The sequence below is a fragment of the Ailuropoda melanoleuca genome, chromosome 12, assembly GCF_002007445.2.
Source record: "Ailuropoda melanoleuca isolate Jingjing chromosome 12, ASM200744v2, whole genome shotgun sequence".
NCBI lineage: Eukaryota > Metazoa > Chordata > Mammalia > Carnivora > Ursidae > Ailuropoda > Ailuropoda melanoleuca.
In genome coordinates, this window is record NC_048229.1 from 63,410,449 (window position 1) to 63,438,111 (window position 27,663).

General features: G+C 54.6%; 2 protein-coding genes across 9 annotated transcripts; both read right to left on the minus strand.

Annotated features, from left to right (window-relative positions):
• Positions 1 to 2,011: 2,011 nt before the first annotated feature.
• On the minus strand, positions 2,012 to 5,749 carry TPPP3 (tubulin polymerization promoting protein family member 3). The gene is made up of 4 exons (XM_002918415.4): positions 5,602 to 5,749; positions 2,950 to 3,143; positions 2,681 to 2,834; positions 2,012 to 2,562 (listed from the first exon to the last, which is right to left on the minus strand). Exons 2-4 carry the CDS (start codon positions 3,135 to 3,137, stop codon positions 2,374 to 2,376), a joined length of 531 nt encoding a protein of 176 aa, XP_002918461.1. The 5' UTR covers positions 3,138 to 3,143; positions 5,602 to 5,749; the 3' UTR covers positions 2,012 to 2,373.
• Positions 5,737 to 26,358, minus strand: ZDHHC1 (zinc finger DHHC-type containing 1). Of its 8 annotated transcripts, XM_034672456.1 has the most exons (14): positions 26,055 to 26,357; positions 20,671 to 20,876; positions 20,367 to 20,561; positions 20,144 to 20,190; positions 18,509 to 18,751; positions 13,664 to 13,839; positions 11,971 to 12,072; positions 11,466 to 11,590; positions 11,198 to 11,356; positions 10,784 to 10,896; positions 7,847 to 7,929; positions 7,505 to 7,598; positions 7,288 to 7,366; positions 6,038 to 7,184 (listed from the first exon to the last, which is right to left on the minus strand). In XM_034672456.1, the coding sequence occupies exons 4-14, from the start codon at positions 20,150 to 20,152 to the stop codon at positions 6,901 to 6,903; spliced, it is 1,467 nt and encodes a 488-aa protein (XP_034528347.1). In that variant the 5' UTR covers positions 20,153 to 20,190; positions 20,367 to 20,561; positions 20,671 to 20,876; positions 26,055 to 26,357; the 3' UTR covers positions 6,038 to 6,900. The 8 variants fall into 8 exon arrangements, 7 of the variants coding, with proteins under 7 accessions (XP_034528347.1, XP_019654424.1, XP_034528348.1 ...); XR_002142523.2 differs by lacking the exons at positions 20,367 to 20,561; positions 20,671 to 20,876 and adding an exon at positions 5,737 to 5,803 and having other exon boundaries at positions 5,928 to 7,184; positions 26,055 to 26,356; XM_019798865.2 differs by lacking the exon at positions 20,367 to 20,561.
• Positions 26,359 to 27,663: the final 1,305 nt, after the last annotated feature.

Consider the following 27,663-nt stretch of genomic DNA (forward strand, 5'->3'; position numbering starts at 1 on the left):
CATGGAGCGGGGAAGGCTCCTGAAGCAAGTTGAAAGTAGGTGGAGGGATTCCTTACCCTAGGCCTGGCACTGTTGGGAGAAAAAAGGAAACAGGGCTGGGATAGAAACTGGATTCTCAGGGAAGTTCTACGTCCAAAAGGAGGAGAAGGGCCAATCTGTCAAGTGTAGCCTTCTTGCCAGCCATACATAGAGTTTTAATGGCTCCATCCCACAGAACCTAACCTCTCTTCCTTGCCTACCTGGCTTTGCTAGCAAGGGTACCCAAAGCTTTCCACCATGAGGAGACTGTGGAAGAAGGAATGTGATTAACTGAAGGGCTGAAGTGGCATTGTTTGGGCAGTCGATGCCACATACCAAATTCTGCTAGACCCATCAGTCTTTAAGGAGTTTCCTGGCTCTGGAAGGGCCTTGATTTCTCTCAGGCTCCATAACTACTTTTCAAGAAGGGCTTTCCTCCTATAAGGTGGAGTTTTGGGGCTCAGCCTGTTCTCTCTCTGGGCTCCTCTAAGCCACGTTGCCAGTCACAGGAAGATCTGAGCTGCTGCTCTCCTATACATTGGATGGTACTCTCACCTGCAGCTTAATAGCCTGGACCAATTTGCAATACAGTTAAATTCTTTTCACTATGAGGGTATTTTAGTAAATGCAAGCCAGAAGAATTTGGGTTTCACCCTTATTTTGCTCACTTACGTTTGCAATTCAACAAATTCCATAAGGCTGGAGGAATCATTGCTCTTACTGTTTGCTGGTGGGAGAGGTAAAGCTCCCTGAAACTCTTCCCTGGGCAAAGTGATGTGGTCAGCTGAGTCAGGAGGAGCCCACAGCTGTCAGCTGTTAGGCAAGGCTCTGCTGTGGCCACGTGTTGACCTCCCCCTGTAATTCCCACCTCATCTCCCCAGTGTCCCTGCCCCAAGCCATACTATTCCTCTCCATCCCCATTCCATATAGAGTTGGGCTTAAGGGACTCTGGGTCTACCTGGAGCAGGAATATGCCAGAACAGTCTGTGGGATAAGGGAATAAACAGCTGTACTGCTTTGCTGCCTTATCCAGGTGAGAAAAAAAAGGCATTTGTGAGTGTGTGTGATCTGTTAATCCTTTTCTAGCGCCCTTGGGAGCTGCCCTCTCCTGGGCAGGCCCTAAGTCCCACCCAGCCCGCTTGTCAGCCGGAAGGAAGGAGAGTTGGCCCCAAAGCCTTGGGCTTGGGAATAGTTATGGCCTAACTAACCCAGAGCCTCAGAGAAGAAAAAAGGTTGATCTGAAAACTTCCAGGAGTCCTGGTGGACCAGAGATTTCCCCTCCCTCCTCCCAACCTGGGATGTTGAACAAATGTGAGTTAATCAGCAAGAAGAAGCCACTTCACCGTTGGACACCCTGCTCACATGCCAAAGGCTGGTGCTGGGGTGCCAGGCTCTGTCACTGGCCATCCAGCCCCATTTTTGGAAATCAGTGTTGGGGCTTACTGTTAGAAAAAGCCTGGCCTGGGGCAAGAGGCACTGTTCTGGGCTCTGTTCTGCAGAAGCCCCCTCACTCTCTGGGCCTCGGTTTCCTCAGCTATAAAATTAGGGAGTTGGACTGTCTACTCTCTAACAATATTCCTGGTCTTGCATTTTCTGACCTTCTGCGCTAGACCCCCCAAAAAACTAACCTTGGTAGCCCCATCAAGGTGGGGACCTATAAGCAGGCATAGACCTGAGGCCTGGCACTGGGCCAGGCCTAGTCTGCTGTCTCATTCCTCTTTCCTGGAGAGGCCAAAACTGAACCCTAATAGGATGGCAAGCTGTGATGTTAGAACTGTGGGTCAGGGCTGAGGTGAAAAGCCTTAGATTCCCCCAAGGAGCATCCTCAGGCAGTCTGGCTCTGTGCTAATGGAAGGGGCCTGGGGTGTGTCTTTTTCTGGGCAGCGTTACCAGTGGAAAGATCAGAAAACTGTGACATGCAAGTGAGTGGTAACACAGTGGTCAGCAGGATGTGAATGTCATTAACCCCGTTATTATAAACCTGACCAGGCCACACTGGTACAAAAGGTGTCTTTATTGAGGTCTGGGTAAGAATTAGGCACTTGGCCAGAGCAGCAGCTTAAATATAAAGCAAGCACGCAGGGGTTAGCCATGCCCAGGGGCTAGGTTGGGGCAGTGAGGCTATAGGCACAGACTCTCCCCAGACAGCCAAAAGTCAGGGAGGAAGGAGGAAGGGGAAGGGGACGCAGAGCAGTCTGGGTCAGAGGCCTGGTGGGCTAGCCCTGTGGGGCTGGGCAGAAAGCGCTGGGTGGTAGGTCCAGCAGGGAGGGGACAGGGCTCTCTTGCTCCACGTGCCCTTTAGGCCCAGGCCTGAGCCTCTGCTGGAGGCAGCCGCACTGGGGGCCTTTCCAGGCCTTACTTCTTCACCTTGGCATCATAGGTGCCTGCATTCTTATAGGCACTCACATATCCGCTGTCATCCAGGATGTCCTGACGTCCAGCAATGCCCTTGCCCTTGCCGCTCTCATCGAAGCGCTCCTTGTGGGAGCCTGTGTACTTGCTGGTGTCGGTCAGCCGTTCCACAGCACCTCCTGTCTTTGCTTTCTGTTCGGATAGAGTTGTTCCCCCAGGGATGCCTTGTTAGGGAGTCCAGACCTCCACCCCCAGCCGTGATTCCCCATATCCCCCTCAGTGGCCACTCAAGACCAGCCAGGGTACTTACGGTGACGCCCACATTGGCTGGTTCCTTGCCTGCCACCAGCTGACAGATAGCATCAAAGGCTTCCTCCTTACTCTTCCCTTTGAATCGCTTCATTGCCAGCTCTTCTAGGGCCTTCTTGAACTCCTCATAGTTGATAACCCGAGCAGACTTTCCCCTGCCAGGTAGGTGGGCACCATGAGTTTTCCCCCTTCTCCATGTCTTCCCTGGTTCCAGCCCCCCAGTTCCCCACCTTCTGGGAACATCAGAAGCAAGGACTGCCTGGGGCTCACTTGACTTTGGAGAAGACGATGTCGACATCCGTCCCTGTCACGGCCTTTCCATCAGCCACCTTGCAGTCCTTGCACAGCTTGGCCCAGTTCTTGCCATTCATCTCTTGCCCACTGGCCTTGGGGTCACCATGGATGGCAAATTTGCGGAAGCTTTCCTCCAGCCCAGCCACATCTGTGCTCGTTGCCATGCCACCCTGTAGGGAGGACCCACCTCAGTCACCTCCCAGCCAAGCTGTGCCTCCCCTCCCCAAGGCACAGAAAGAACATCACTGCCTCTACCTCAACACCTACCAAGGTCTGAGTTATGGGCACTTATGCCATATACCCTCTGAATTGGAGATGGAGCTGCCTGGGGAGAGAAGCTAGCACTCAGTGTGTCCCTGGGCCCCAGAGCCCCGAGAGGAAAGGTGCAGTCACTTAATGCCAGCCCTGGCTTAGAGCGGAGTTCAGAAGATGAAATCATGATGCCCACACCAGGCTGGGAACAGAGTGGCACTGTCCTGAAAGACTATGAGGGTAGCAGCTGGGGCCATGGCTTTGGCCCTGGCACAAGGCCTGCTTGGGTAGAAGTGAGGGTGGTAGAGCTGGCCCCCCTCCCTGGGAGTTCCATGCCAAGCTAGGTCAGGGCCAGGCCAGGCTGCTGGTTGGGCAGGTATTTAGTGAGGACGGGGTCTCTGTCAGGGTCGTGAGGATCCAGCAAGACCCAGCCCAGGCTGAGAAGGGAGCCAAAGCATGAGCAGGGGTGCATGCCTTAGGCAGGGGTGCAGCTGGCCCAGCCAGGACCTTGTTACTATTTGCTGTTAAACAAAAACATGAGGGGAGCAAGAGTTTGGGGCTGGCCTGGCCACAGTTTGTGAAGCCTGGAGACAGTTGCTAAGGGAGGGTAGTGCTACTTGGAGAATGTTGCTAAGGGCAGGATGGTGTCAGGGCGGCTCAGAGAGAAGCTCCCAGTGCTGCTGGGCTGGGCTGGGCTGGGCTGGGCTGGGCTAGGGAACTGGGGCCCACGGGTGCGGCACACCAGCACTCCCAGTGCCTGGGGCACAACCGTGGCTGCCTGGCCCCTTGCCATCCGTTGGCACTGTAACCTCCCAGTCTGTAGAGTTTAGGAGCAGCAGGTGATTTGGGGACTAGCATGGGTAGGAGTTGTAGAGTTATGAGCCACCTCCGAGAGGCATGTTGGTGACTGGAACTATGGTCTTGGTCCTATAATCCTCACACCTACACCCTACATTGAAGCATTTTCCCCCAGTGTCTACCCCTTCAGTCCTCTATGGAAGCCCCTGGCCACACCCTGAGCACCGTCACACCAGTCCACACTCCCACAGCTGAATGCACTCAGCCCTGGCTCTCAACATTCTCAGCCTTATTCCCCTGACCACACCCTTAACCAGCCCTAGGACTGAGGGCCTGGACCATTACCTCAGCACCCACCCCCACACATCTAACAAACAGCTCTGTACAGAAACCCACCAATAATACCCTCAGCCCTGCACTAAAGTGTCCCTCCTACACCCTCACAGCACCCCCCCCAGTCCTCTGGCCACACCTTCAGCCCTGCACTGAAACTTCCTCCATGTAACACAGCCCAGTACTGAGGACTCCTTGACCACACATTCAGCCCTCCACTGCAGCTGCCTCCATCCACACACACCCTAGTCCTGGGATTAGGAGCCCCATCCACATACCCGTGGATGCTCTCACTGAGCCCCCTAACTAGAGCTTCACAACTCACCCCCTCTCCATACACCTGTAGCCTCTGACCACATCCTCAAGCCTACCCTTGTCCACACACCCACAGTCTTCTGGCCTCATGCTCAACCCTCCCTGAAGCCCCCCCCCCACCAGATGTCCACATCCACAGACTTGCATTTCCAGACTCCCAGGTACTGCACGGAGAGTCTGTATGTTAAGACTCCCTGAGCACACCCTCCATCTCCACTGCAGCCTCCTGACCACACCCTCAGTCGTGTGCTCAGCAAACATCTACCTCTGCCTTTTATCATAAGCCCCCCAGTGATCACAGCCTGGGCCCCTACAGAACTCCACCCCCTTTACATTTACTACTGGCCTTAACACTGAAAACCCTCTCCCAGCGACCATCCTCACCAATCCCTAAATTGCAATTTCTGGGACTGGGGTCCCCCAGAACCCCTACATTGTAATGACCCTGTGAGCCCACAATCCCAGTCCACACAGCACTCTCCTTCCCTCTCTCTACACTTCGACCTCCCACCAGGGATCCAAAGACCTGACCCAAGGGTAAAGTCTGAGAGAGCTTGCGGAGCATAGATGCTTGTCCCAACTGACTGGAAGGATCCTGCATTTAGCGCTCGCTCTCGTCTGTGGGAAGGAGGATTCTTGGTACTAATCAGGTGGAGCCAGGTCGCAGGCCGTAGTCCCAGGAGTCTGCAGGCCAAGGATGCAGCAGCCACGCCCAAGAACTGGGGCCACCCGCTGGCTCCCACTGGGACAGCTGGAGTCATCAATCAGCCGGGCGAGCTGGTGGGGGAGGAACGCCTGGGGCCCAGGGCAGGGCCGCTCGGCTGGCTCGGTACCATCTGGGGTTGGAACCCCTTTCAGGGCGCTCCCACCCCACCCCCTTCCTTATCATGCAGGATACGAATTAGGGTGGTCGGAGCCTAGGTCTCTTACCTGCTTCTACTTCGTGGCTGTTCCTGCGGTGCGTGTTCGATGGACAGAAGGACGCAAGAACGGACCGACGGACACGGGAGACCAGGCAGCTCCAAAGCTCTGCTCCCTGCCGGCTCCGGGGCGGGACTGCAGCCCGGGCGGTTCCGCCGTATTATCCCCTGTTTCTCGGTCTCCATAGAGACGGGGAGTCCCACCCCCAGGGCTGTCTCGGCGGGAGAATGACCAAGGTCACGCTGGCCCCACCCACCGGGCCCCGCCCCCTCCGCGCTCCGCGGGGGCGGAGCTACTGCTAAAGCCATATCCCGCAGCTCCCAGGGCAGCTCTACCGCCTTCGCGCTGGGGGAGACCGGCCCTCTGCAGCTCTCGACGTCCTTGGATGACCCCCTAATGGGAAAACAGCCTCATCCGGGGCTTCGCCCAAAGTTCAAAGCAGGCCCCCACCTCCACAGGGGAGATGAAGCTTCCCAGAGCTGCAACAGAAGGCCATTTGGGAGCTGGAGCGGGCGGGGGTTGGGAGGGGTGCAGGGTGGGGTGGGGGGAGCTGGGGTGGGAGAAGAGCGAGAAGTCCCTTCCCTCAATGACAGTGGGGTCTAGAGCTGGCTCAAGGCCACAGCTCTCCAATTAATGTGTGGGACCCCCAGGCCACAACTCGGGAGCACTGGGAGCAGGAGGAAACAATGAGCGAATCACGAGTGCCCAGCCCCAGAATCCTGGTACACCGACTGCCATCCCAACTGCAGGAAAAGCTCCAGGACCTCTGGGGTCCATGTACTCCTTTATTTCCATTCTACCCCAGTGTCGGCCTCGAAGTCTCTGCCCCCGCTGCTGCCTCTGGATCCCAAAGCCTGCTTTCCCTCTTTAAGGATAAACGCTATCTTCAAGAAAAATAACCTCCTCCAGGCAGCCTTCCAAGGACTTTTCACAACCAGGAGCCCTGTACCTGAGCGCCTTCGGTCCACGTGTACCTTTCCATACAACAATCTGGGTGGTGACTCAAAGTACGAGCCCTTCCCACCCCCGCGCCTAGGGCGACTGACCACGGTCCAGCTCCAGGATGGCCTGTGGCCCTCGCCATTAAGAAAGTATGCACTAAGTCCACAAAAGCATTACAAAAAAAAAAAAAAAAGTTTATTGGAGCATCAGGGCCGGTGGGGCGGGTATTGCTGAGTCGTGGGGTAAGGGGTCCCATCCCGCCAACCGAACGGGCTCCTAAAGTGCACTCGGTGCGGCGAGGGTGGGGGTGTTGCATAGAGAATCGGGCTGGCCGCTCCTCCTCGGCCTTCCTGCCTCTCCACCCGACTAAGCCAGGCCAGCCTCCGGGCCGCCCCGCGCCCCGGGCTCGCCGCTGCTCGGGCTCACGAAAACCGCAGGCGTACGCACCTGCAACGCCAGCCCGGGCTCTTGGCCCCTACCCCCAGGGGCAGCCAGAGTGGCGCTGCCCAGGCGCGTCTGCGCCACTGGAATCTCGTCCATGGACTCGGCTGACGCCGAGTGGTAGGCTCCTGCAGGCCCAGCGGCGTGCACTGGGCTGGCGCCCGCAGAATCCAACATCGAGCTAGAGTTGCGGCCTGGGGCCCGGGGCCCTGCGGGGATGGAGGAAAATGTGGAAGTGGGGGCTGTGACACTCTCGGGGCCCTACCTTTCCTTCCCTCAGAGCTCAGGATCGGGTCAGGAAGACACACTCACCCGGCAGCCTGGGCAGCGGTGATTCAGGGTCCAAGTTCCCAGAGGTTGGCACCTTATACACACGCCGCTTCCTCTTTTTCTGCAGAGAGAGGGGAGAGCCTGAGTGCCCCTTCCCTAGACTCCACATCACCCAAAGAAGCAGAGGAGCTGGGCAGGGTAGAGGCTTCTTTCCCATCCCCTTCCTCCTGGGCAGGGAGGCCATCCCAGTTCCCCTTACCTGGGGTCTGATCCGGGGGGGCAGAGCCCGAGTCTCTGGGGAGGAGGGTGGTGGGGGTTCCACTTGGCCTCGGGTAGCAAAGAACTGGGAAAGACTGAGGGGAAAGTGGAAGGGTAATCGCTGGATGGCCACTGTTCCCTCAAATCCCACCCCACTGGAAGTACCGAAATAAGCCTCCCTTCCTAGCACACAGAGAGAAAGGGGCATTGATTTGTCCAAGGGCATGCCAGCCTGGACCCAGACCTATACTTTGGCCTTATCCTACCCCTTTTCTCCCACCTCGAATGTCCCTGCTATGCCAATGAGAGATGTCCAGGTGGCACATGCCCAGGTTGCACTCACTTGGCATTCACTGTGGCAGGCCTGGCCTGGCCAGGGGGTTCTGGGCGCACATGGCTGAAGGTCCGCATGTAGAACTCCATCTCCTGGGGAAGGTGGGGGTCAGGGAGGCTGGGGGGCCAGGTGTGGATCCAAGGCCTTCTGGGTCCTGAGCCCACCCCATCCTGTATACAATTCCCCATCCTGTACAGAACATCCCCTTCAGACTGGTCTCTGGGAAGTCTGGGTGCAGAGGACCATGACTGTCCTCTAAGCTTCCCAGCTATGCTGGGAAAATCCCTCTGAAGGCCAAGGCTTAAAACACCCACTTCTGGACCTTACCCCATCCCCACCGTCTTCCTTACTTCATCTAGTCAAACTCTTCCTCCAGGAAGCCCCCAGCCTCATAGGTCAAATGAAGCCAGTCTGCTCTGGCCGAGGTGGGTGGTGGGGAAGAGGCTCTCAGAGCAACCCTCTCCTGCTGCTCTCTTCTCCCAGGGCTCCAGTCTCTGAACTGATCTTTTCCCTGGCTGGAAGACTGGCCAGCCCCATTCATATGCCGGGGTGTGCACCCGAGGCTGTGTGCATGACTGGACCGGAGCTGAGTCCTCAGGGTACTGGCCACAATCTTGGCTACCTGGGGGAGGGGGCAGTGATGGGGGCTAGTGGGATGATGGGAGGTCTCCCCCACCTCAAAAGAGAAGGCAGTAAGAAGTAGGAAAAAAAACAGCACCACAGCCACATCTGGGATCAGGCTTATAGGCAAGTTCTGTGTCTACTTTAGTCACTGATCCTCACAGCCACACTGGGAGTGGCAGACCCAACCCCTGAAAGCAGAGGGACCTGAGGCCAGGAGGTCACAGAAGTGGGCTGGTCTGCCACCCAGCACACAGGATGCCCATGAGAACTGCAGATGAGGAGACAAAAGCTAGGAAAAAGCCAACCCGGGTATGGAGGGCATTGGGTAGAGCCAGGACAATGCCCCGCCCCACTGGGTGGGGGAGGGCACCAGGACAGCTGTCGCCTGCTTCTAAGTCGTTTCCATGGAGACCCAGGCGTCCTGACTAATGCAGAGATGACACTGTAACAGCAACACTGTCTCTAAAACAAGCCTATGTTTGGGGACAACGGCTCCAGAGTGGGGCCCCTCCTGCATTCCTGCTCAGGGTGGGGGTGGGGAGGCCGCCTACAGGGCCCTGGCAGATCTGGGGGACAGAGCCCAGCCGGCCCCAGGCTGGCTGCACAGATACAGAGATTGAAGCCCAGGGTAAGCCTCATGCCCAACCAATGCCCAGGCTAGCCCTTTGGAAAGTAGTGTGGGGGTGACAGCCTCAGCAGAGGAACACTGGAAAAGAAGGAGTCAGAGGCCAGTGGTGAGAACTGGGACCTCAAGGTAATGACTAGGACCTCAAGGTAATCCACACCCCACATCTTTCCTCTTCCCCAGGGTGGACTCAGTACCCCTCCAAGGCCCAGCAGAAAGGGGCTAAGCTGACCCTAGTGCCCCTGCGCTCCAGAAGGGGGGTGAGGCAGGAGGCGTGGGAGAAGCAGCAGCAGAGGATAGTCCCAGAAGCCTGAGGGGCCAGGATGAGACAGGAGCCAGGCCCTGGCCAGCTGGGGAAGTTTGAGGGTATACCAAGGTGTCTCCACTCAAACGTCCTTCACCTCATCACAGCTGTCCCTAGGATCCTCTCACAGAGACCTTCAAAATGTGCACATTCCTGAGTAGTAAATGGTACCTTTCGGCCTCAGCACTCTCCTCTGTGCAATGGGACAAGCACATCCCTCCTCCCCCTGGGGAGGCCTCCCTCAGGTCTCATGCAGATGATATTAAATGCCCTTGCTGCTTGTGCTGCCACACCTGACTCCAAAGCCTAGGCAGGCAGTGACTACAGGGCAGGGGCCTAGAGCCCTCTAGTCTAAGCATCCTAGGGCTGGCCCTGCCTCAATGGGTACTGAGTATGAAGCTTGAGAAAGTCTCCTGCCTACATTTCTGTGCCTGCCTCCTCTGTGAAGTGGGGATGGAGAAGACGACCACTCCTGGGATGGCTGCCACTGCACTTACATGGGTTCAGTGCCAGGCACCAATTTATGTACATGGTGGTGTGGCAGGGGGGCCACCACCAAACGTAGCACTCCCCCGGGCCTCCCAGGCCTGGCAGCCTGACCCATCCCTGGCAATGACAACAGGAGAGGCGGGGTCCCAAGCCTTCTCCCAACCCGCCCACCAGCCTGTGTTTGTGTCTAGTTGCCATGAGGACTTGGGATCCAGAGCTCAGCCCTCCCAGCAAGGCCTGCCTGGGCCCCCTGCCTTCCCAGTCCCTGGGGGCTCCAAGAACTGGACTCCCCCACCCCCAGCTGCTGACCTCAGGAAGCCATGGGACGTGGGAATGGGGATAGGCTGGTCAGTAGCTGGGCTGGAGGGTTTCTGCTTCAGAGTGTGAAGACCTTAACTCTTCCCAGACCCAGCTTGTTTAACCCTTGTTGGCCTCAACAGGCTCACCTGCAACATGGGTACAGTTACATTACCTGCCTCATGGGCTCTTTTAAGGATTAAATCGGGTAATGGGTATAAGGGCTCAGGATCACGGGTGGAGAGAACTGATGGCTCCATCCTAGTGACCTATTTGCTGGTCCATTCCTCTCTCTTCTGCAGCCCCAACCTGCCTACTTTCAGGCTCCCGCCCTCCAGCACATGCTTGGAGCCTGAACAGGAGTGTAGATGGGGTCAGGGAAACACAGGGCTCCCTCGGGCTCTGCCCACACTTGAGCAAGCAGATACGTGCTTAGTGTAGGCTTGGCCTTGCTCCTATTGCCTCGAGCATCCCCTACTCCAGCTGCGGTTCCAGGCCTGCTTCCCTTTGCCCTGTCTCATCACTGCTGCTTGCTACACAGCCAACCACCCCTCCCACACCCAGGCCCCATCACCCACCCCCTTAGCCCTCTGGGCCACTTCTATACCTGAATGGGCCGCATCTTGGGGGGACATGACTCGAGCTCCCTGTGGGCCCCCTTTGCCTCCTGTGGCAGGCGATGCTGCACGATGTACTCATAGGTGGTGAGCTTGTGCCACACTGAGGGGGTGAGGAGAGGGCTCAATGCAGTGGAAAGGGGATCCTAGAGTTCAGAATGAAAGGGAGGGTACCCAGCCCCAGGCTGAAACCACTGTCCCCAAATTCACTAATCCATGAAGTGAGACCAGGCTACCACAGAAAGCCAGTACTGAGAAGGAGCATGGCTTCAGGGTTCTACAGCACAACTGGTACCTCCCTGTGGCCTAGGGACCCCTATCCCCCTGCAAGGCAGGTGTGGGTGTATGTAGGTGTGTGTGTGTGCGCGCGCGAGCGAGCGTTTGGGGGGGAAGGGGGGACTTACTGAGATAAATGTGGAAGCAGAACAGGTGGCCCAGCAGGGCTGTGGAAAGCAGGCCCAGAAGGATGAGTAGGGCGGCCAGGGCCAGGATGGCAGGAGCCTGAGTCTCCACAGGGGCAGCGGGCAGGAACACAAACCACACATCTGTGTGATTCTTCAGGACTGCAAGGCACAGGCAGACTGCTCATCTGGGTGAACTATGGGGCTACGACCAGCGACAGGAACAGGCCCAGGGCTAGAGGGTGGGAGTGGGCCTGGAGCTGGGACTGACCTTCAAAGTGGTGATTGGTGCGCAGCCTCATGGGGTTGACAAAGAACTCCACAAAGACATAAGTGGCCACCAGCACGAGGAGCAGGACACCCAGTAAGGCAGATGCCACACTGTGTAGAAAGAGCCTGGGCCCAGCCATGGGCAGCTGTCAGCACCCAGGTGCTCCAGCTGGGTAAGGGCCCAGAACTCAGAAGGGCCCATGGATGGGAGGGGGACCCAGCCCTCTGACCCCACAGCCCCAACTCCTCCTGCAGTCAATGGCTTAGGGCAAAGATTAATTTGGGCGGCCGCCCCAGCAGGAAGAAGACCCCAAACCTCCGCTCAGCAGTCCCAGGCAGCAGCCATCAGGAGCCTCACCCTCAGAGCAGCACGCACTAATGCACACCAGCTACAGGTCCTCTAAGCACCCCACCCCTGCCCCACCCCATATGCAGACTCAGGGTCCTTGGCTCACACTCAGACCCACGCAACCCCAGGCAAACGTGCGGCCGTGTCCCGCTCTCACCGGTAGTTCCTCTCGCCCACGCAGTTGTTGAGCCACTTGCAGTGGTGGTCAAAACCGCACACGCACTTGTTGCAGGCGCTGCAGTGCTTGGAGCGAGCGCTCCTGAGGGAAGGGGTGGAAGGGGCACAACACGGTGGGCTAGCTTTCCCGCACTTCCCCGCGGGCCGCTGGGCAGCAGAGTCGGCGGCGGAAGGACCAGGGACCGGGAAGCCAGACCTGGAGCGGTTACTCGCCCGGCCCTCGGCTCCACCGTGGAGCTTGGCGAAGGGGAGCGCGCACGCCCTCTGGCGACACTGAGAAGCAGAGCACCCACAGGAGGCCTCTGCTGAAGGGCCAGGGGCTCAGGCAGGAAGGAAGGGTCGGGAGGCATAACACTCTCCCACTCTGGGATTGCGCACCTGCTTGACCGTGGTATGAAACGAAAATGAGGTTTCCTTTCCAAGCAAGGACCCCTGCGCCGCGCCAGGAGACAATGCAGGTGTGGGACCAGGGAGCAGAAGAGAGCAAGACTGCTGGGTCCAGGGCCTGCAGTGGTTTTTCTGACATCTCCATTTTTGAGTCCCTGTTTCCCTGGCAGTCTATGGGAATTTTATTGGCATTCCTCCAGAAAACCTGTCTGTGTGGCCTAGCCAAAGGGAGCCAAAGAAAGCGGAGCAAGCTGACATCTAGGTGAGCAGTTCGCTGCAGGGGGTCAGATGAGGTGAGGCCACATTAGGAATGCAAGCCCAAAGGGGTGTGGAGGAGTGAGCTGCAACCCCCTCCCCCAGAACAGAACGGAGTGGGTAGCCGCTGCCACAGCACCCACTAAAAAACAGTGCATTGGCCGGTGCCTAGCAAAGGAAAGGATCATCTGACACCAAACTCCTCAGTGCCTTAAAGCCGTTGGCTCTTCCTCTGTTCTGTGGACACACCCCCTTCAACAGGCTGCTGGATCTCAAGATTGGAAATGTGGAGCTAGCCTTGGACCATACCCCCTTTCCCAATCCCCTGCCTGAGGCTGGAAGCTCCAGGGGGGGTAGGGAGGGGCCTAGGGAGGCAGTCCGGAACAGCCAAGGGGGTATGGGCTCTGCATATTCTGACTCCCCTTCCCACTAACAGTGTGATCTGGAGGAAGTCACTTGGCGTCTCTGGGCCTCAGATTCCTCATGGGTAACTGAAGATAACAGTATGGGCTTGGGAGCCAGGCAGGCTGGGTTGTGAATCTGGCTTTGCTACCCAATAGCCATATGACCTCAGGCAGGCCTCTCAGCCCTTTGCACCACTGGGCTCTTCCTCTTCTGTGAGGCGAGAAAGATGCTGCCCACCCTGCAGGGTTGCTCATAAGCACTTGGCACATAGTAAGTACTCTAGCATTAATTCCCCTCCCTGCCCCTCTCTGGGAATGCTTGTGAGAAATGGGGGATGAAGGGGTTACTGGCAGAGTTAGTCATGAGAAAAGTCTGTGGCAGTGCCAAATGTTTCCTACTTTAACTGTTGGAAATGCCATTCCTCATCTTCTGTTTCCAATCTCCTTCTCCTTCACCCAATTCTCTGTCACTCTGTCAAGATTCTTGACTGTGAGAAACACGAGGGTTCTGAGGCATCAGGATAACTCCAAAGCCCTGGGCATGCCCCTCTCTGCCTTGAGCGCCCGCTGGCAGTTTCCCGGGGCACACTCTCCACCCACGCACACCCTCTGCCCACACTCACTCACACATCTACGTCGCACAAGTTGCAGTGCAGATCTTCAATGACATGTGCATGTTGGCTGCGGTTGAAGATGGGCAGGGGCCCTGCATAGCTCTTGTCCCGCACGTTGGCATCTGCTGGATCGATGGAGACAGCGGTCAGGTGAACCACGAGGTGGCCGGCAAAGATGGCGCCCATGCACTGGCCCAGCAGGTTAAAGACTCACTCCGCACTCTGCCGGCTGGAAGCCCCCCTCCCCAACTTTTTGGAGCTAGACAACAGCTGGCTATCTCTATGTGACTCCCTCATGCAGAGACCCTCTGCCTGTGCCACCTCTGACCTCCAGCCCCACAAGAGCTTCCTTGTCAGACCTCTTCAGCATACCCATGCCCCAGATGGGAGAGAGGAGCCATCTGGTCACAAAGCTCACAAGCCACTGAGTACTGCCACTGAGGGGCCCAACCGCAGGGCTCTGGCCTCACTGCTCCAGGACTGGCACAGGTGCTCGCTGGTCTGACCTCAGAATCCAGATGATCTAGTTTCAGATTCTAAATGATGACGTGAGACTGAAGGAGATTATCCTCTAAGGTTGAGGGACCCAAAATATAAGTTCTAAGTTTGTTTCTCTTGCCTTCATAGGAAGTCAGCTCTGAGAGGGAAGCAGCCATCCTTTCTCAGCAGCTGGGCCAGATGGAGAATCACTTGTAGACAGGGTCTCATACACCCACCACTTCCCCAACTGGAGTCTAGCTACTTGGAACCCTAGGGCTAAGGGTTCTGAGGTGACTTGACATATTCAGGGCCTGGCCAGGGGCAGCATGACTAATTCTGGAGCTGAAACACAGATCTTCTAGGACCTATCTGCTCAATGACTAGCCCAAATGCTGGGGACAAGTATGCTGACAACTTGCTGCAAAGTCTAAATCTGTAAAAATTCACCAATAGACTCTACTCAGGCAGCCATCCGCCATCTATCCATCTGTCCATCCATCCATCCTCTTGCTAACCAGGCAGACATCATCCCTCCATCATTCATCCTCCATTCATCAGCTGCCCAACCTCCTTTTTCCTTCTTCCTCCTCCTCCCAGTGGCCAAACTTCCATACATGTCTGCATGAGCAAGGCTCTGCCCTAAAGTGCTGTACCACAGCCTTACACGAGTCCCATAGCCCATCATAACCTCTCTGTCCCTCCAGCCCTGGCTGTACATCAGGCCTTCACCTCTTCCCTAGGTTATCCCATAGTCTCCTGACTCTTCCTCCTGTCTGCGCGCCCTTGAGCCTGCCCTTCATTTGGTCCCAAAGTGAGCTCTGAATAGCTTAAACCTAAAACCTTGCCTGCTTCAATTTCTACAGTGGCTCTCAATGGCTCTCAAGCTAAAGTACCACTCCTCACCATTCCAGCCTCTCTTCAGACACACTGAATGTTCAGCAAACATTCAGCTTCCTGCCTGCTCCAACACTTCTTCCCCTCCCCACCCCGATTCATTCATTCAACTGTTCACTGAGGTCTTTCTCTACGCCAGGCCCTAAGGCTAATGGCAGGAGCAAGACAGACTTTGTCCCTCACCCCAAGGAGCCCACAGTCCCGAAAATATATATGTTAATCACATAATGGGTTGATTACAATTAAGGAAGTTCATGGGACTAAGGAGAAACTGCGTGGCCTCATCTAGTCTGATGAGGATCCAGAAGGCTGCCTGAGAAAGTATCATCTCAGCTGAGACTTGTAGAGGAATAGACAATAGGCACCTGGTAGGGAACGTGGACAGGAGGGGTTAGGCTGCGTACTGGGAGCAAACAGAGTCCCAGCCAGAGGGGTGGCTGATGTGTGGTTCCAGCTCAGCTCATTGCTGCCATGCAGGAATGAGGGCACACGTCACCAAATTCTGGCTTTTCAAAAGGAACCAGAAATCGGGATTTTTATGTGAGATCTCATTTTTTGAATGTTGACAAGAAATAAATAATTTTTAAAACACACCTGCCAGGGGCAGCTGGGTGACTTAGTCAGTTAAGCGTCTGACTTCGGCTCCAGTCACAATATCAGGGTCCTGGAATTGAACCCCATGTAGAGCTCTGAGCTCCACGGGGAGTCTGCTTGTCCCTCTCCTTCTGCCCCTCCCTCAACTTGTGTGGGGGTGCAAAACACACTTGCCAAAGGAGCACTTAAGACTGCCCATTTTTTGTGTGTTAATTTTCCCCCAATTGAAAAAAATCTCACCTAAAAAAAAGAAATGAAAATCTGAGGGCGCCTGGCTGGCTCAGTTGGTAAAGCATGCAACTCTTGACCTTGGGGTCGTGAATTCAAGCCACACATGGGGCATAGAGCCTACTTATAAAAAAAACAAAACAAAACAAAGATCTGTAGGCCAAACCTCCCCATCGGCTGCCAGTTCTAGACTTCTAACTTAGCTGGGTAGAGAGAGTCAAAAGCCTTCCAGCCAGAGACCAGTGATGTCACAACAGAGAACACCAGAGGAAAGAACATAAGAGGCAGGGGAGATGGGCAGAACCCAGAACCCAGAGAGCCCTGAGGATCTTGAATGTAATTCCTTAAGGCAGGAAGAAGCCTTTACGGGATGTTAAGCAACTTTATCAGATTTGGATTTTGAAAGGGCCTCTGGCTGCAGGGACACAGATAGACACAGATGGACTGGCCCAAGTGAGAGTGTGTGTGGGGAGACCTGTTTGGAAACGAAAACAGTCACCTAGGCCAGAGGGGCAGACGTCAGTGGGGAGGAATGAGGGCAAGTCTGATAGGTATTTGGGAGGTAACATCAACAGGATTTGCTGACTGACTGGATATAGGTGATGAAGGAAAGGGGCAGAGCCAAGAGTACCTGGAGAGGCAGCCACAGAGGACAGGCACACGTCAGGCATCCATCTGGGCCCATGAAGATGTTGGTCTAGAGGGCTCTCCTCCTCCACCCATAATCTGTTGTAAGGCTCCCACCCCCACACCTACCATGTGACACTCTCCAATCTACAAGGTTTTCCTCCAGCGGGAGGCTAAGCACCCAGGGCGGGGGCTCTGTCTTATTCCTCTTAGCAACACTAGGGCCCAGGCCAGTTCCAGGCCCAAAGTGGGTATGTGGTACACACCATTAGCCTACCTCATTCCTCAGGGGCCCTGAGGAAACCTGCAGAAGAAAGGTCCCTTTGATGGAAGGAAGAAGCAGCAGCCAGGCCTGGAAATGGGAGTGCCAATCTGGGTGGCTCCGTGAGCCTCCACACTGCCCAAACCAATGGATGTGAAGACAAAACCCTTAAACCATCCCACTGCCTCAGAGTCAGCTTGCCTGAGCAGCCCATCTGGCCTCAGTGGGTATCAGCTGTGTGACCTCAGGAAGTCAATCTCTCCTAGCCCCAATTTCTTCATTAGTAAAGTGCAGAGAACACCTGCCTTACAGATTATTATGAGGATCGAATGACATAGTCCACGTACCAGGGATGGCACAGTGCCTGGTACACATATGTGCTCAAAAAACGCTGTTACTCTTGTTTACTGTTATTTGCTCTGACTGCACGTACTCCAACCATGTGGTTGTTAACCTGGCTTCCCAGGTACCCTGGTGGCAGAAACCCAGGTAATCCTGAGTGAGGGGTGTGCCCATTCCAGATCACGGAAGGAATGTTTCATGAAGCATTCTACTTAAGAGCACTGACCAAGGCCTGTTAGTCACCTGAGGGAAAGTCCAGTTTTCCATTTACAGAGCTGATGACTAGGCCCTGGGCCCTAGTGAACCAGGAAGCACCCCAGTGACATTGTTGGTGACTGAGGACAACCTTCTCTAGAGTCCTTCTCCACACACCTGTCCCTGTCATTCACCAGCCAAGGGCTCTGCAGTTTCCTGAGAGAGCACGCTCACACTTCTAGCTCACACATTCTGGTGCTCACACACACACACCCTTGCATGCTCCTTGTCCTCTGGGAAGCCTGCAGGACTCTTCCTGTCAGACAGAGGAGGAGGCTGAGAACTGGAGAGCTGGCAGAAGCTGCTCAGCCTGGTATGGCCCCAAAAGGGCTGAGCTGTGACCAAGCTCAGCTGCTGACTCTCTGCCCAAAGCTTTCAAGTTCATCCCTGCTAACCTCCTTCAGCTCACTCTCGCCCTCCTCCCCTAAGAAGCCCAAGAACTTATTTTCATGAAGCACACACACCAGGGCACACTCTCCGGGGCACCCTCTGGACACGGGCACATGGCCACCTGCTGCACCCCAATCTCCCAGCCTTGTAGCCATGTCCCCTGCTGCTGGGAGTTGTGGCCAAGGCGGGAACAGTCACACTGCCAGGCTCATGCAAGTTTGTGTTTGTCACTGCTCCCAGGAGCCTCCAGGGCATCTTTATCCCTCCTCTTGTCAATTCAACCTCACCCTAAGAGTCTTATTTACAAAACCAATGAGCTCCTAAACAGTCCCAGGGACAGTGTAATTATCTGACCGTACATAAAACCACATTTTAAATACATCAGGAAACTCAGTATGTAAAAGAATTCTACATACTCTTTTGAAAAGTGGAAAAGTCTTTTGTAAATGGAATAATTACTCCCTAATTTAACCCCTGTCGAGCTCTGGACGTAATTAGCTTTAAGGCTTTCTTCCGTGATCACTCCTGCCGTACCTCAGTTGATGAGGTTCCCAGCTGTGTGGGCTTTAAATGCTCCAAGGTACGTTAGGTCCATCTGCTCACCCCATCAGGCAGAGAGGTCAACTAGGGGTTGGAGGCCAGGCAGGCAGGCCACTGGTCCTCCTGGGCAGAGAAGGGGCCTGCCCGCACTCTCAGAGGCTCTGGAGAAAGAGCTTAGGGCCCCTGCCATGTCCCTGTCCACTGCCCCAATTCTTCCACATGCTACCCACACTTGCCCAAGGATACAGCATAGCCAGCGGGCACCCAGTGGTGAGGCAGGAGGGGAACAAGGACCCCAAAGCCAATGACAGCAAAGAAGAGGTACAGCAGCCAAGCCACAATCTGGAGCGGGTGAGGGGGCCAGCTCCACCCGTTCCGGCGGGACCGCTGGCCCTGCAGCTCCGGGGAGGGTCCGCTGGCCTGTGCGGGCGCTGTCCACACACTCTTCTCAGGGGCTGTCTTGTTGGAGGGCTTGTTGCAGATGTTCATCTGCAGAGGAAGAAAAAGTAGAGCATTAGCCTGAGGAGGCCCCGGGCTGGAGCCCAGAACCCCATGCCTTGAGCCAGGTTTCAGCAGGGGGGAGCAGGCTGGGACGTGAGGCCATCTCCCAGCAACTCGGCGGGGAACTAGCGCCCTAGCATAACCAAGACAGTCCGTGGGGGGGGGGGGGGGGGGCCCCTCNCTCTCACAGCCCTAGAGCAAGCTCTGGCCCCAGCCCCCGCCAGGACAAGGTATAAGGGACCAGGGTTTATTCAGGACACAGTGTGGCTGCCTGTTACTCGGAGTGCTCTGTCTCCACAGCGATCAAAGTTAAACCCAATAAGACATGTTCTCATCTGGTAACAATACCAGGCTGAGGCCAGAGCAGTGAGAACACATGCTGATTCTGTTAGTCACCTCTGTCCTGAGGCCCAAATGCATGTCAGAGAGGCCCCCCTTACTCTTAGCGAGGGGAAACAGGGAAGATGGGTGCTCAGGAGGGGGGTCTGGCCTCTGTCCCTGGGCCAGCACATAATCCCTTTAGGACAGGGCCCAGTGGCAGACCCTAAACGATCTCCCCTGAGCCTCAGAAGGGGTGCCTGAGACTTCTTGGCTGGGGAGGAGCCAGCATGCAACAGAGAAGGGAGAATCCCGCCTCACTTCCCTCCAGCAGCAGCAACGACCACGTTTCTCCAGGTAAATTCGGGCCCCATGCACTGGGAACCGAAAGGTGGGCTGAGGCTCTCTGACTCACTTGAGACCTCAGGGAAGGCCAGCCCTCTTCCAGAGGCAGACCACCAGGTGGCAGCACTCCCCCAGCCCCCACCCCACCATCCTTCAGTCTAAGACCTGCCTGGTGGCCAGAATTACAAGTAGGGCAGGGAGGGTGTGCTGTCATTCCAGGAGGAAGAACCCCACCCCCAGGATCTTCTGGGCCTGAAGCGAGACTAGAGCCTGGGCCGGCAGTGCCACAACTGGGGGGACAGGCCAACTCAGAACTCATGGTGGGAAGGCCGGGAGCAGTGGACAAAACCCAGGAAGCTGGACTCTCCCTTCAGGAGCTCACGCCCGTGGGCCAGGGAGTCTGACTATGCCAGAAAATATGGCAGACCCCCGCAGCACATCAGCCAAGAACATCTTCCTCACTTCTTGGCCCAGCAAAATGTGACTTGACCTTCAGAGCCCAGTCTAAGCATCCAGGAAGCTTTACCTGATGCCTCAAGCAGAGTCAGGGGGCCCTCCTGCTTAGTCTTTATTGGGCAAGTCACTTTGCCACTCAGAATACTGTGTCATCCCCGTGTCTGCCCCCTGTTATGCCAGTTTCTCCTAAGGGTAGCAACGATACTGTGATTCATTCACCCCCGTTCCCCACCTCCCCTCCCCCAAGCACCCACAACATACCTTGGACATAGTAGGTGCTCAGTAAATGTCTGCTGACTTGAAAACATCTGAAGTAAAGGGAGATGTGGGTGCAGTAAATGATCTGGAATCCTGGCCCACCCAAACCATCCGGCCCGCTCTGCCCCGCCCTCAATCTGCACAGCCACCATGCAGACCTTCTTCCCACCCCAGCGCCCCCACCAGAGGCTCAGAGCCTCCTGCAAGTCAAGTCTGGCATATTCACCTCTGAGTAGCCTCATCTCAAAGCTAAATGGAGTGGCCTTAGTTTTCTCTCAGGGACTCAAGTGGAATCCCTTGGTCATTTGCTTCGTCTTCAATACGAAACAGTGAAAGGTGAATAAAGAGCCCCAGCTTTGGAGGAAACAGATCTCGGTTCAAGTCCTGGCACTTACTAGCTGAGTGGCTTGAGTTTCTTCATCTGAAAAACGGAGGGGAGGGATGGCTACCCGGGCTGTGTACAGACCAGAGACCCTACAAATAAGGCCCTGACACATAAATGCTCCCTAAATGATAGATACTGTAATTACCCTTAAAATAGCCCTCTGGCTTGTCCCCATCTCTCCAAAGGGAGGCTGATGCATCTGATATTCTACGAAGTTAATTTTCAACGTCATGGGGTTGGTTGAAGCTGCTTTCTTAAACCAGTGGTCCCAAGAAACATGTTGCCGTGAGAGCTGGGCCAGTGGATAGTCATTCTAACCATCTCACCTTTGATCAAAGGGACAAAGGGGATCTAAAAACAAAATGAAACAAAAAGAACTGGTACCACTTCATTTTCAGTGCTCCCCAGAGGTAGCAAATCTGTCTTTGATTTCTGGAAACAAAGGTCCCCAGGTGAAGCCCTGTGAACAGCTGAGCTGGGTGACTCTGCTCAAGGGCAAATCCCTGCGGCTTGCACCTCAGTTCTCCAGTGATACCATCCCCAGGGTAACTACTTCGAAGAGAACTCATGAATTGGAAGCCCTAAGTCCCAGCTTTCCTTTTGCCCTCTTCACACCGCTGCAGCCCTACACCTTGAAGTTTCTAAAGAAAGAAGCAGAGGCACATGGCTGACAAGTCCCTGCTGCCCAGAGTGGGCTGGCAATGGCCACAGGGACCCCCCCAGGGCTGCTGCCTCCCCAATTACCTGAAGCGGGAGGAGTCACCATCTGAGGCCTTGGGGGTGGCTCTGACTCCAAACCAGGGGACCACTGACCCAGGGAGGGTCCACTCACCTGAGACTGTGGGCAAAGGGATGGTGCTATAGGGCCTAAAGCCCTTGTGGCAGCGCAGCACCCCAGAGCGGACACCCAAGCTGGCATGCCACCTGCCCCTAGAACCTGGCCGGCAGGCTCTTAACTGATGATGTTTTCCCTTGTGGGGCTGGTGGCTACAAATTCTTTTGGCCCAAAAGACTTTGATGAAAAGGGCTGAGAGGTAGGGGCCTCTCAAGCAGGGATGAGACCAAGCACTGTCACCAGACCCAGGAACTTCTCTGGCTGTCTCTTCCCTCTCAGCACTTCTCTAGGAGACCAGACTGAAAGATGCACGGCTCTGCTCCCAGACAACTTGGCCAGCCTCTGCACTCACACATCGGCCCCGTCAGCACTGTGGGGGCCCAGCCCCGAGTGCGCTGCAAATGTAAACACAGATGAGACCAGGCTCCTGCTTTCTGGGAGCCCAGACAGACATGAGGTTAGTGGGTGAATGGGTTTGCCAGGGCCAGCCATTCAGTGTGATAGAACACAGGGTGCATGGGGGGATGGTGTAGGGGGGCCGATCCAGAGAGAGTTGAGCCCTGAGGAGCCCCAGGATCAGATCCCATGGGGCCTAGGAGGCCAGGCAAGGAAGCTTGGGTATACGGAAGAGCTGCCAGGAGTCAAAGGAAGTTTAAAGCAGGGGAATGACATAAAGGTGGTGGTGCTTTACAAAGCTTTCTAGTCATAGTGGGGAAGAGGGCATGAGCAAGAAGGGAAAGGTGACACCACAACAGAGTGGGCCAGGGAAGGCAGCAGCCCAGCAGCTTTGTGAGGAATTGTTCAGGAGATGGAGGTCAAGCCCACAAGGTCCCTCAGACCACCCAATGTCCCCAGCTGCAACTCTGGTGGGCTGAGAGGTATACGGACCTTGGTAAAAGATTTTTCATGTACCTTGTGCTGCCACAGAACACACCACAGAGTTAAACTGGTGGAGATGGACGAAAGACAAGAGCGAAGAGGCCCCATGGAGTGTTACGGCCAAAGGTCACCACCGCCTTGGTAAGTCAAGGAGCCACCTAGCTTCTGAGATGGGCTGGAGGGGCTGTACAGGCCCCTCCCTTGTCCCAATAAGGTGAAGGTCATTGCTAGGATGACAATAGTCTCTTCCTGTTAACACCCACTTGCTAAAACCCTAAAATAGCATTTTCAAAAGAAAGTTAGGCAGCCTTAATTTATATGCCTGATTTAAATGAGGGAACTCTTAATATTTCCAGTTCTCATTATGAACTGTAGAATAGTTAAATGACTGATCCACTTCCCTCTTGCCCACCTCTGCTCTCACCAGGGGGAAAAAAAAATTTGGGAATGCTGTTCTGAGATTCACGAATAGCACCGTCCAAACAAGCAGACTGAAGTGAAAAGTAGCAACCCTGGAGAGGCTGCGGGCACCCCTGCATTCCCGCAAGATGTCTGAGAATTTCAGGAAAGAATCAACTTACTTACCGAAGAGCGCAGAGCGTTCATAGGGGGAGGCCACTGAACTGGGAGGATAGAGTGATAGGGTCAGAGGAGAAGAGACAGGGCTGTTAAGGGGGACTGAGGGCTTGGGGACCTGAGCCACCAACAGAGAGAGGTGGGTTGGAGCTAGCAAGAGGGCTAGGCCTGGAGACACAGCCAGGTTCTGGTTCCTGCCCTGTCACTCAGATTGGGCAATCCGGAGGCAAATTTCAGAGCCACCTCTTTGGGTGTCTCCTTTACTCAGCTTTCAAAACAGTTAGCTGGGGCGGGGGGTGGGGACCTAGCTGGCTCAGTCAATAGAGCACGCAACTCTTGATCTCAGGTTTGCTGAGTTCAAGCCCCATGTTGGGCGTAGAGCTCACTTAAAAAAAAAAAAAAAAAACACAAAACCCAATAAACTGGAAGGCAATTTGGCAATGTCTACCAAACTTTAGAACACATATACCCTTGGGCCCAGTCATTCCGTTTCAAGATATTTATCTTTTACATATGGTCACAAAGTACTCGAAGATCCACTGCAGTCTTGTTTGTAATAATAAAGGACAAAAAACAATGTAAACCAACTGTGGCACATCCACACAATGAAACGCTGTAGAACATCAAAACAGGGAGGGATGACATGACCTTTGATACACAGTGAAGTGGAAAAGCAAGATGTGGTACAGTGAGTTGTACAGCGTGCTCCCAAGTGAGTAAAAACAAAGGGGCATGGATAGATGTGTAAGTTTCTATTTGCACAGATTCTCTCTGGAAAGAAATACGAGAAGGCAAACACGGGCAGCTAGCCTCTGGGAAGGAGGGTTAGTGGCTGGGGTGAGAGAGATTTGCTTTGTGCACCGTTTGAAGTTTTTTTTTTACCACATGCATTTAATGCTTTTGAAAAAAAAAATTATGTCAAATAATTGAGGGGTGTCACCTCTTACCCTCCCGGCCCCATTGGGCTACCATGTGGACCCAATGTGTGTGTGGGCTCCAGAGCCCTGTACCACGCCTGACAAACAAGGAAATCCCACCTAACAACGATGCAGAAAGAGTGCTCGGTTTTAGTTGAATGCTTTCTCACTCTCGAAAGCAATTCTGAACAGTTCATCTGCAGAGCTGTGAGGAGGTCTTGACAAAGCTGGAACCAGACCACCAGGCAGCACAACAGAGGAGCTGCCGGGCAGGACCTCAGTCCAGTCCTCGGCCAAAGGCCAGCTCAGCTTCCCGTGACTCCAGAACCCAAAGGGAAGGTGCACACCACGGGATGGTTTTGCTCACAAGCATCTTGTCTTTTCAGCTAAGAAAAGCTAGAGGATTTATGGTTGCCACCATAATGAATGATTTTCTATGGATACTTCTAACCAAATTTTCAGGGTTTTTTCCCCCGGACCTGCTTTTAAAATAATTTTCACTAAGATTTAACAGATGCCCAGTTTAAACCTAAACAGGAGCTGGAAAAAAATGCTGCATGGTGCACACTGTTTTACAGTGTGAAAAGTCATTTATAAAAGAAGTTTGGGGGCAACTAATTTGCTTATTAAAATTCCCCACAGGTGCCAGAGAAGTCTCTGGCCTTAAAATTCTGGGAAGTGGCTCTAGTTTGACTAAAAGACACACATCACCACAATGCCCAGAAAATAAATTGGAACTTCAAGCTGTTTTCATAGTCCTCTCCAGTCCTTGGTCTCAGATGCAGCTGGGCTCCTCACATAAGCAACATGCAGAAGTCTGATGCCAGAGCAAGAAAAGCCTGAGACCTCAATCATTCCTGAGTTGGCATGGTCCGAAAACATTTTCTGTGCCATTCTCCTCCTGAAGCAACCACTGCAAACTGTTTGGGATTAAAGTGTAGCCAGGGAAAGGGGACAAGAAGAAGGGAGCAACATGGAGTGAAAACAAGGCCAATGAGAGGAGCCAAGGGTTGTTGATTTTAACCAAGAAACCAACTCACATGATTGTAGGAGCAAGCCCTGAGGAACACCCACCAAGAAACAGTCGTTAAGAACAAAGTTGTGACAAAACAAAGTAAGAAGAACAAAAGGAAAAAAAAAACTGCCTAATTAAGCACCCATGTTGCTTTTATTGTAGCTCATGGTGATTATCTGTTTACAAACCCATCTCCCACAGTGAACCACCAGTTCCACAAAAGCAGAGACCACCCTTCACCTATCTCTAAATCCAACACTCCTTCAATAAGAAAAATTAAGCCATTTCTTACCATCTCCACTGCCATCACCCTAATCCAAGCCTCCGTCATTGCTCCCCTACATCGTTCCAGTGATACTGGCCATCACCAGCATGTAGAGGGTACTTTTTCTGTGCCGGGCACTGCTTTAAGTGCTTTGACAGAATTCACTTATAAACCCTCACAACTCTGTGAGTAGGTCCTAGCATTTCAAACTGTTCTCATAGACCTCCATCACTGGTCTCCATGGGCTGGTCTCTCACTTTCTCTCATAAACAACATGTGGAACAAATGCCCCTTTCACAGATGAAGACACTGGGTCTCAGAGGGACTAACTTCTTCTAGGAGACACAGCTAGACTGCCGGAATTAGGACGGCCCTCGACTGACTTGCTGGTGTGCGGTCATTACGCGCTGCCTACAGCAGCCAGAGGAAGGTGTGCTTTTCAAAATTTCAAACTCCTCAAAACTTTTCAATGGTTTCCTCCTGCTGCTGGGATAAAGCTGAAACCCCCATTACACCCTTCAATGCGTCCCTCCCCTTTTCTGTTCCTTAATAGTACTTTGCTGTCTCCGGACCTTTGCATTTGCTTTTCCCTCTTCCAGAAACACCCTTACCTTACTTTCAACGCTGATTTCTTTTCAACCTTCAGATCTTAGCTTCAAAGTCACGTTTTACAGCAGACCCTGCCTGACCACCACCCCCGCCTCCTCCATTACATCACCAGAGCACTTATCTCGACCTAAAATCACTTTAGTCTTCTATCTGGGGCCAGCACCCACCCCCCCTTAATACTCCGTAGGTTCTGGAGATCGCGCCGTTTCTTGGAGTCCTCCGTGTCCCCGCGCCTGCCACACAGTAGGCGCTCAACGCAGATTCGTGAACCTGATGAATGCTAGAAAGAAGCGCCGCGCTCTGCCGGGTCCCTGGAGCCCAGGCCGCGGGCTCCAGGCCGAGGTGAGCGCAGAGCACGGCCGAGCGAGGGGCAGCCACAACCCCGTGGCTCAGGCCAGGTTTCCAGGTGAGGACCGCGATGGGGGCTTCTCACCTGCGCGTCGCGGCGACCGAGCCAGATCGGCCCTGCCAAGGTCACTCAGTGGTTCAGCACCCGCGCCTGGCCGTCCACCCTCCAGGGAGGCAGCTCTTCAGACCCTCGCAGCGGAGATGATTCCCGGGACCAGGCGGCGGCTCAGCCCGGGGCGGGGCCCCATTCCGGGCCGCGCGGCGGAGGCTGTGCCGGCAAGTCCTCGGGATTCCGCTGGAGCAGGCTGGCGGTACGGCTCGGCCAGGCCGAGGCGGGCTGGAACTCTTCAGGCGCTGGGCCCGTTCCCCTGGCAACGGCGCGGGCTACGGCGCCCCACAGCGGCCAAACCTCGCTGCGTCACTTAGCGCGGGCATCGAGGCTCGGGGCGGGGCTCACCAGGGACCCCTGGAACCCCAGCCAACCCCTCTCCCCATTCCCTTTCAACTTTTGTCCGCGACAACCCACTCTCCCTCCGCCCCACTCCACAGCTATCTTCTCGAAATCCTAACTTGTCCCAAACGCGACCCCCTTCCGTTTCTCCGGAGACCACCACTCTCAGGGAGAACCCCGGTCAGCCTGCACACTTTGCGAGTATGTGCTGGGCACTGGACATTCCATGGGGAGCACTCACGAGATCCCTGCCCCTCAGGGAGATTACAGGCTAAGGGAAAGACAGATACAAACAAATACCCAAGTAAATATGCAGGTTTCCCCATAATGTAAAGTGTGAAGTGTAAGAGCAAAATACATAGCACAAAATATCTCCTTTTTATATTTCTTTAAATCAAGTATAAATCCTACTGGGAGCCCCCACCCTCCAGGCTGGTAGGAAATTCAGTCTTGGTCTCCACTGGGCTCCTCTTAACCAGGTTATTCCAAGGTCTCAGATCTCCTGCAGCAGCAGCCTGAGAAGTCACGGGTCCTCTCTGGTACTGAGAGGACAACCATTGTCCCAATCACAGGACTTTCAGGTTTGGGCTCTGGGAGGCCATGCCCACTGCCCCAAGATTGCCAGGGACAGGGGTGCCTGGGTGGCTCAGTCACTTAAGCCACTGACTCTTGGTTTGAGCTCAAATCATGATCTCAGGGTCTTGGGATCAAGGCCCATATTGGGCCCTGCGCTCAGGAGGGAGTCTGCTAAAGATTCTCTCTGCCTCTCCTCTCTCTCTCTTTAAAAAAATAAATAAATAAATCCTTTAAAAAAAGAAAAGAAAAGAAAAGATTGCTAGGGACAGATGCCTGCTTCCTGGGTCCGAGAGCCGGAAGACTCTCTTCCCTTTTCCTGCTTTAGGGACCTCCCTGCTGGACCTGACTTCCCTGAAAGCCAGGGTACACTGGAAATGGACTCTCCCATGAGCTCAGGCTTTCTCAAAAAACAAAACAAAACAAAAACAAAAAACCAGGAAGAAACTTTGTCTTCTGCCAGCTGTCCTATCCATATCTCCAAGGCCCTAAAATGGTGAGCAGCTGGCTGGCTACCTGCTCAGAACAGGCTGGACAGAAAGCATCCCTATGCCTAAAATGTATGAGCCACATGCATACAATAAAAGCAACGTAACAGCTCCTGCTCTGTCAAAAGCCAGTTGTGCAAGTGATTTAATCTCTCTACCATACAAATTCTTGTTTCCAGGCC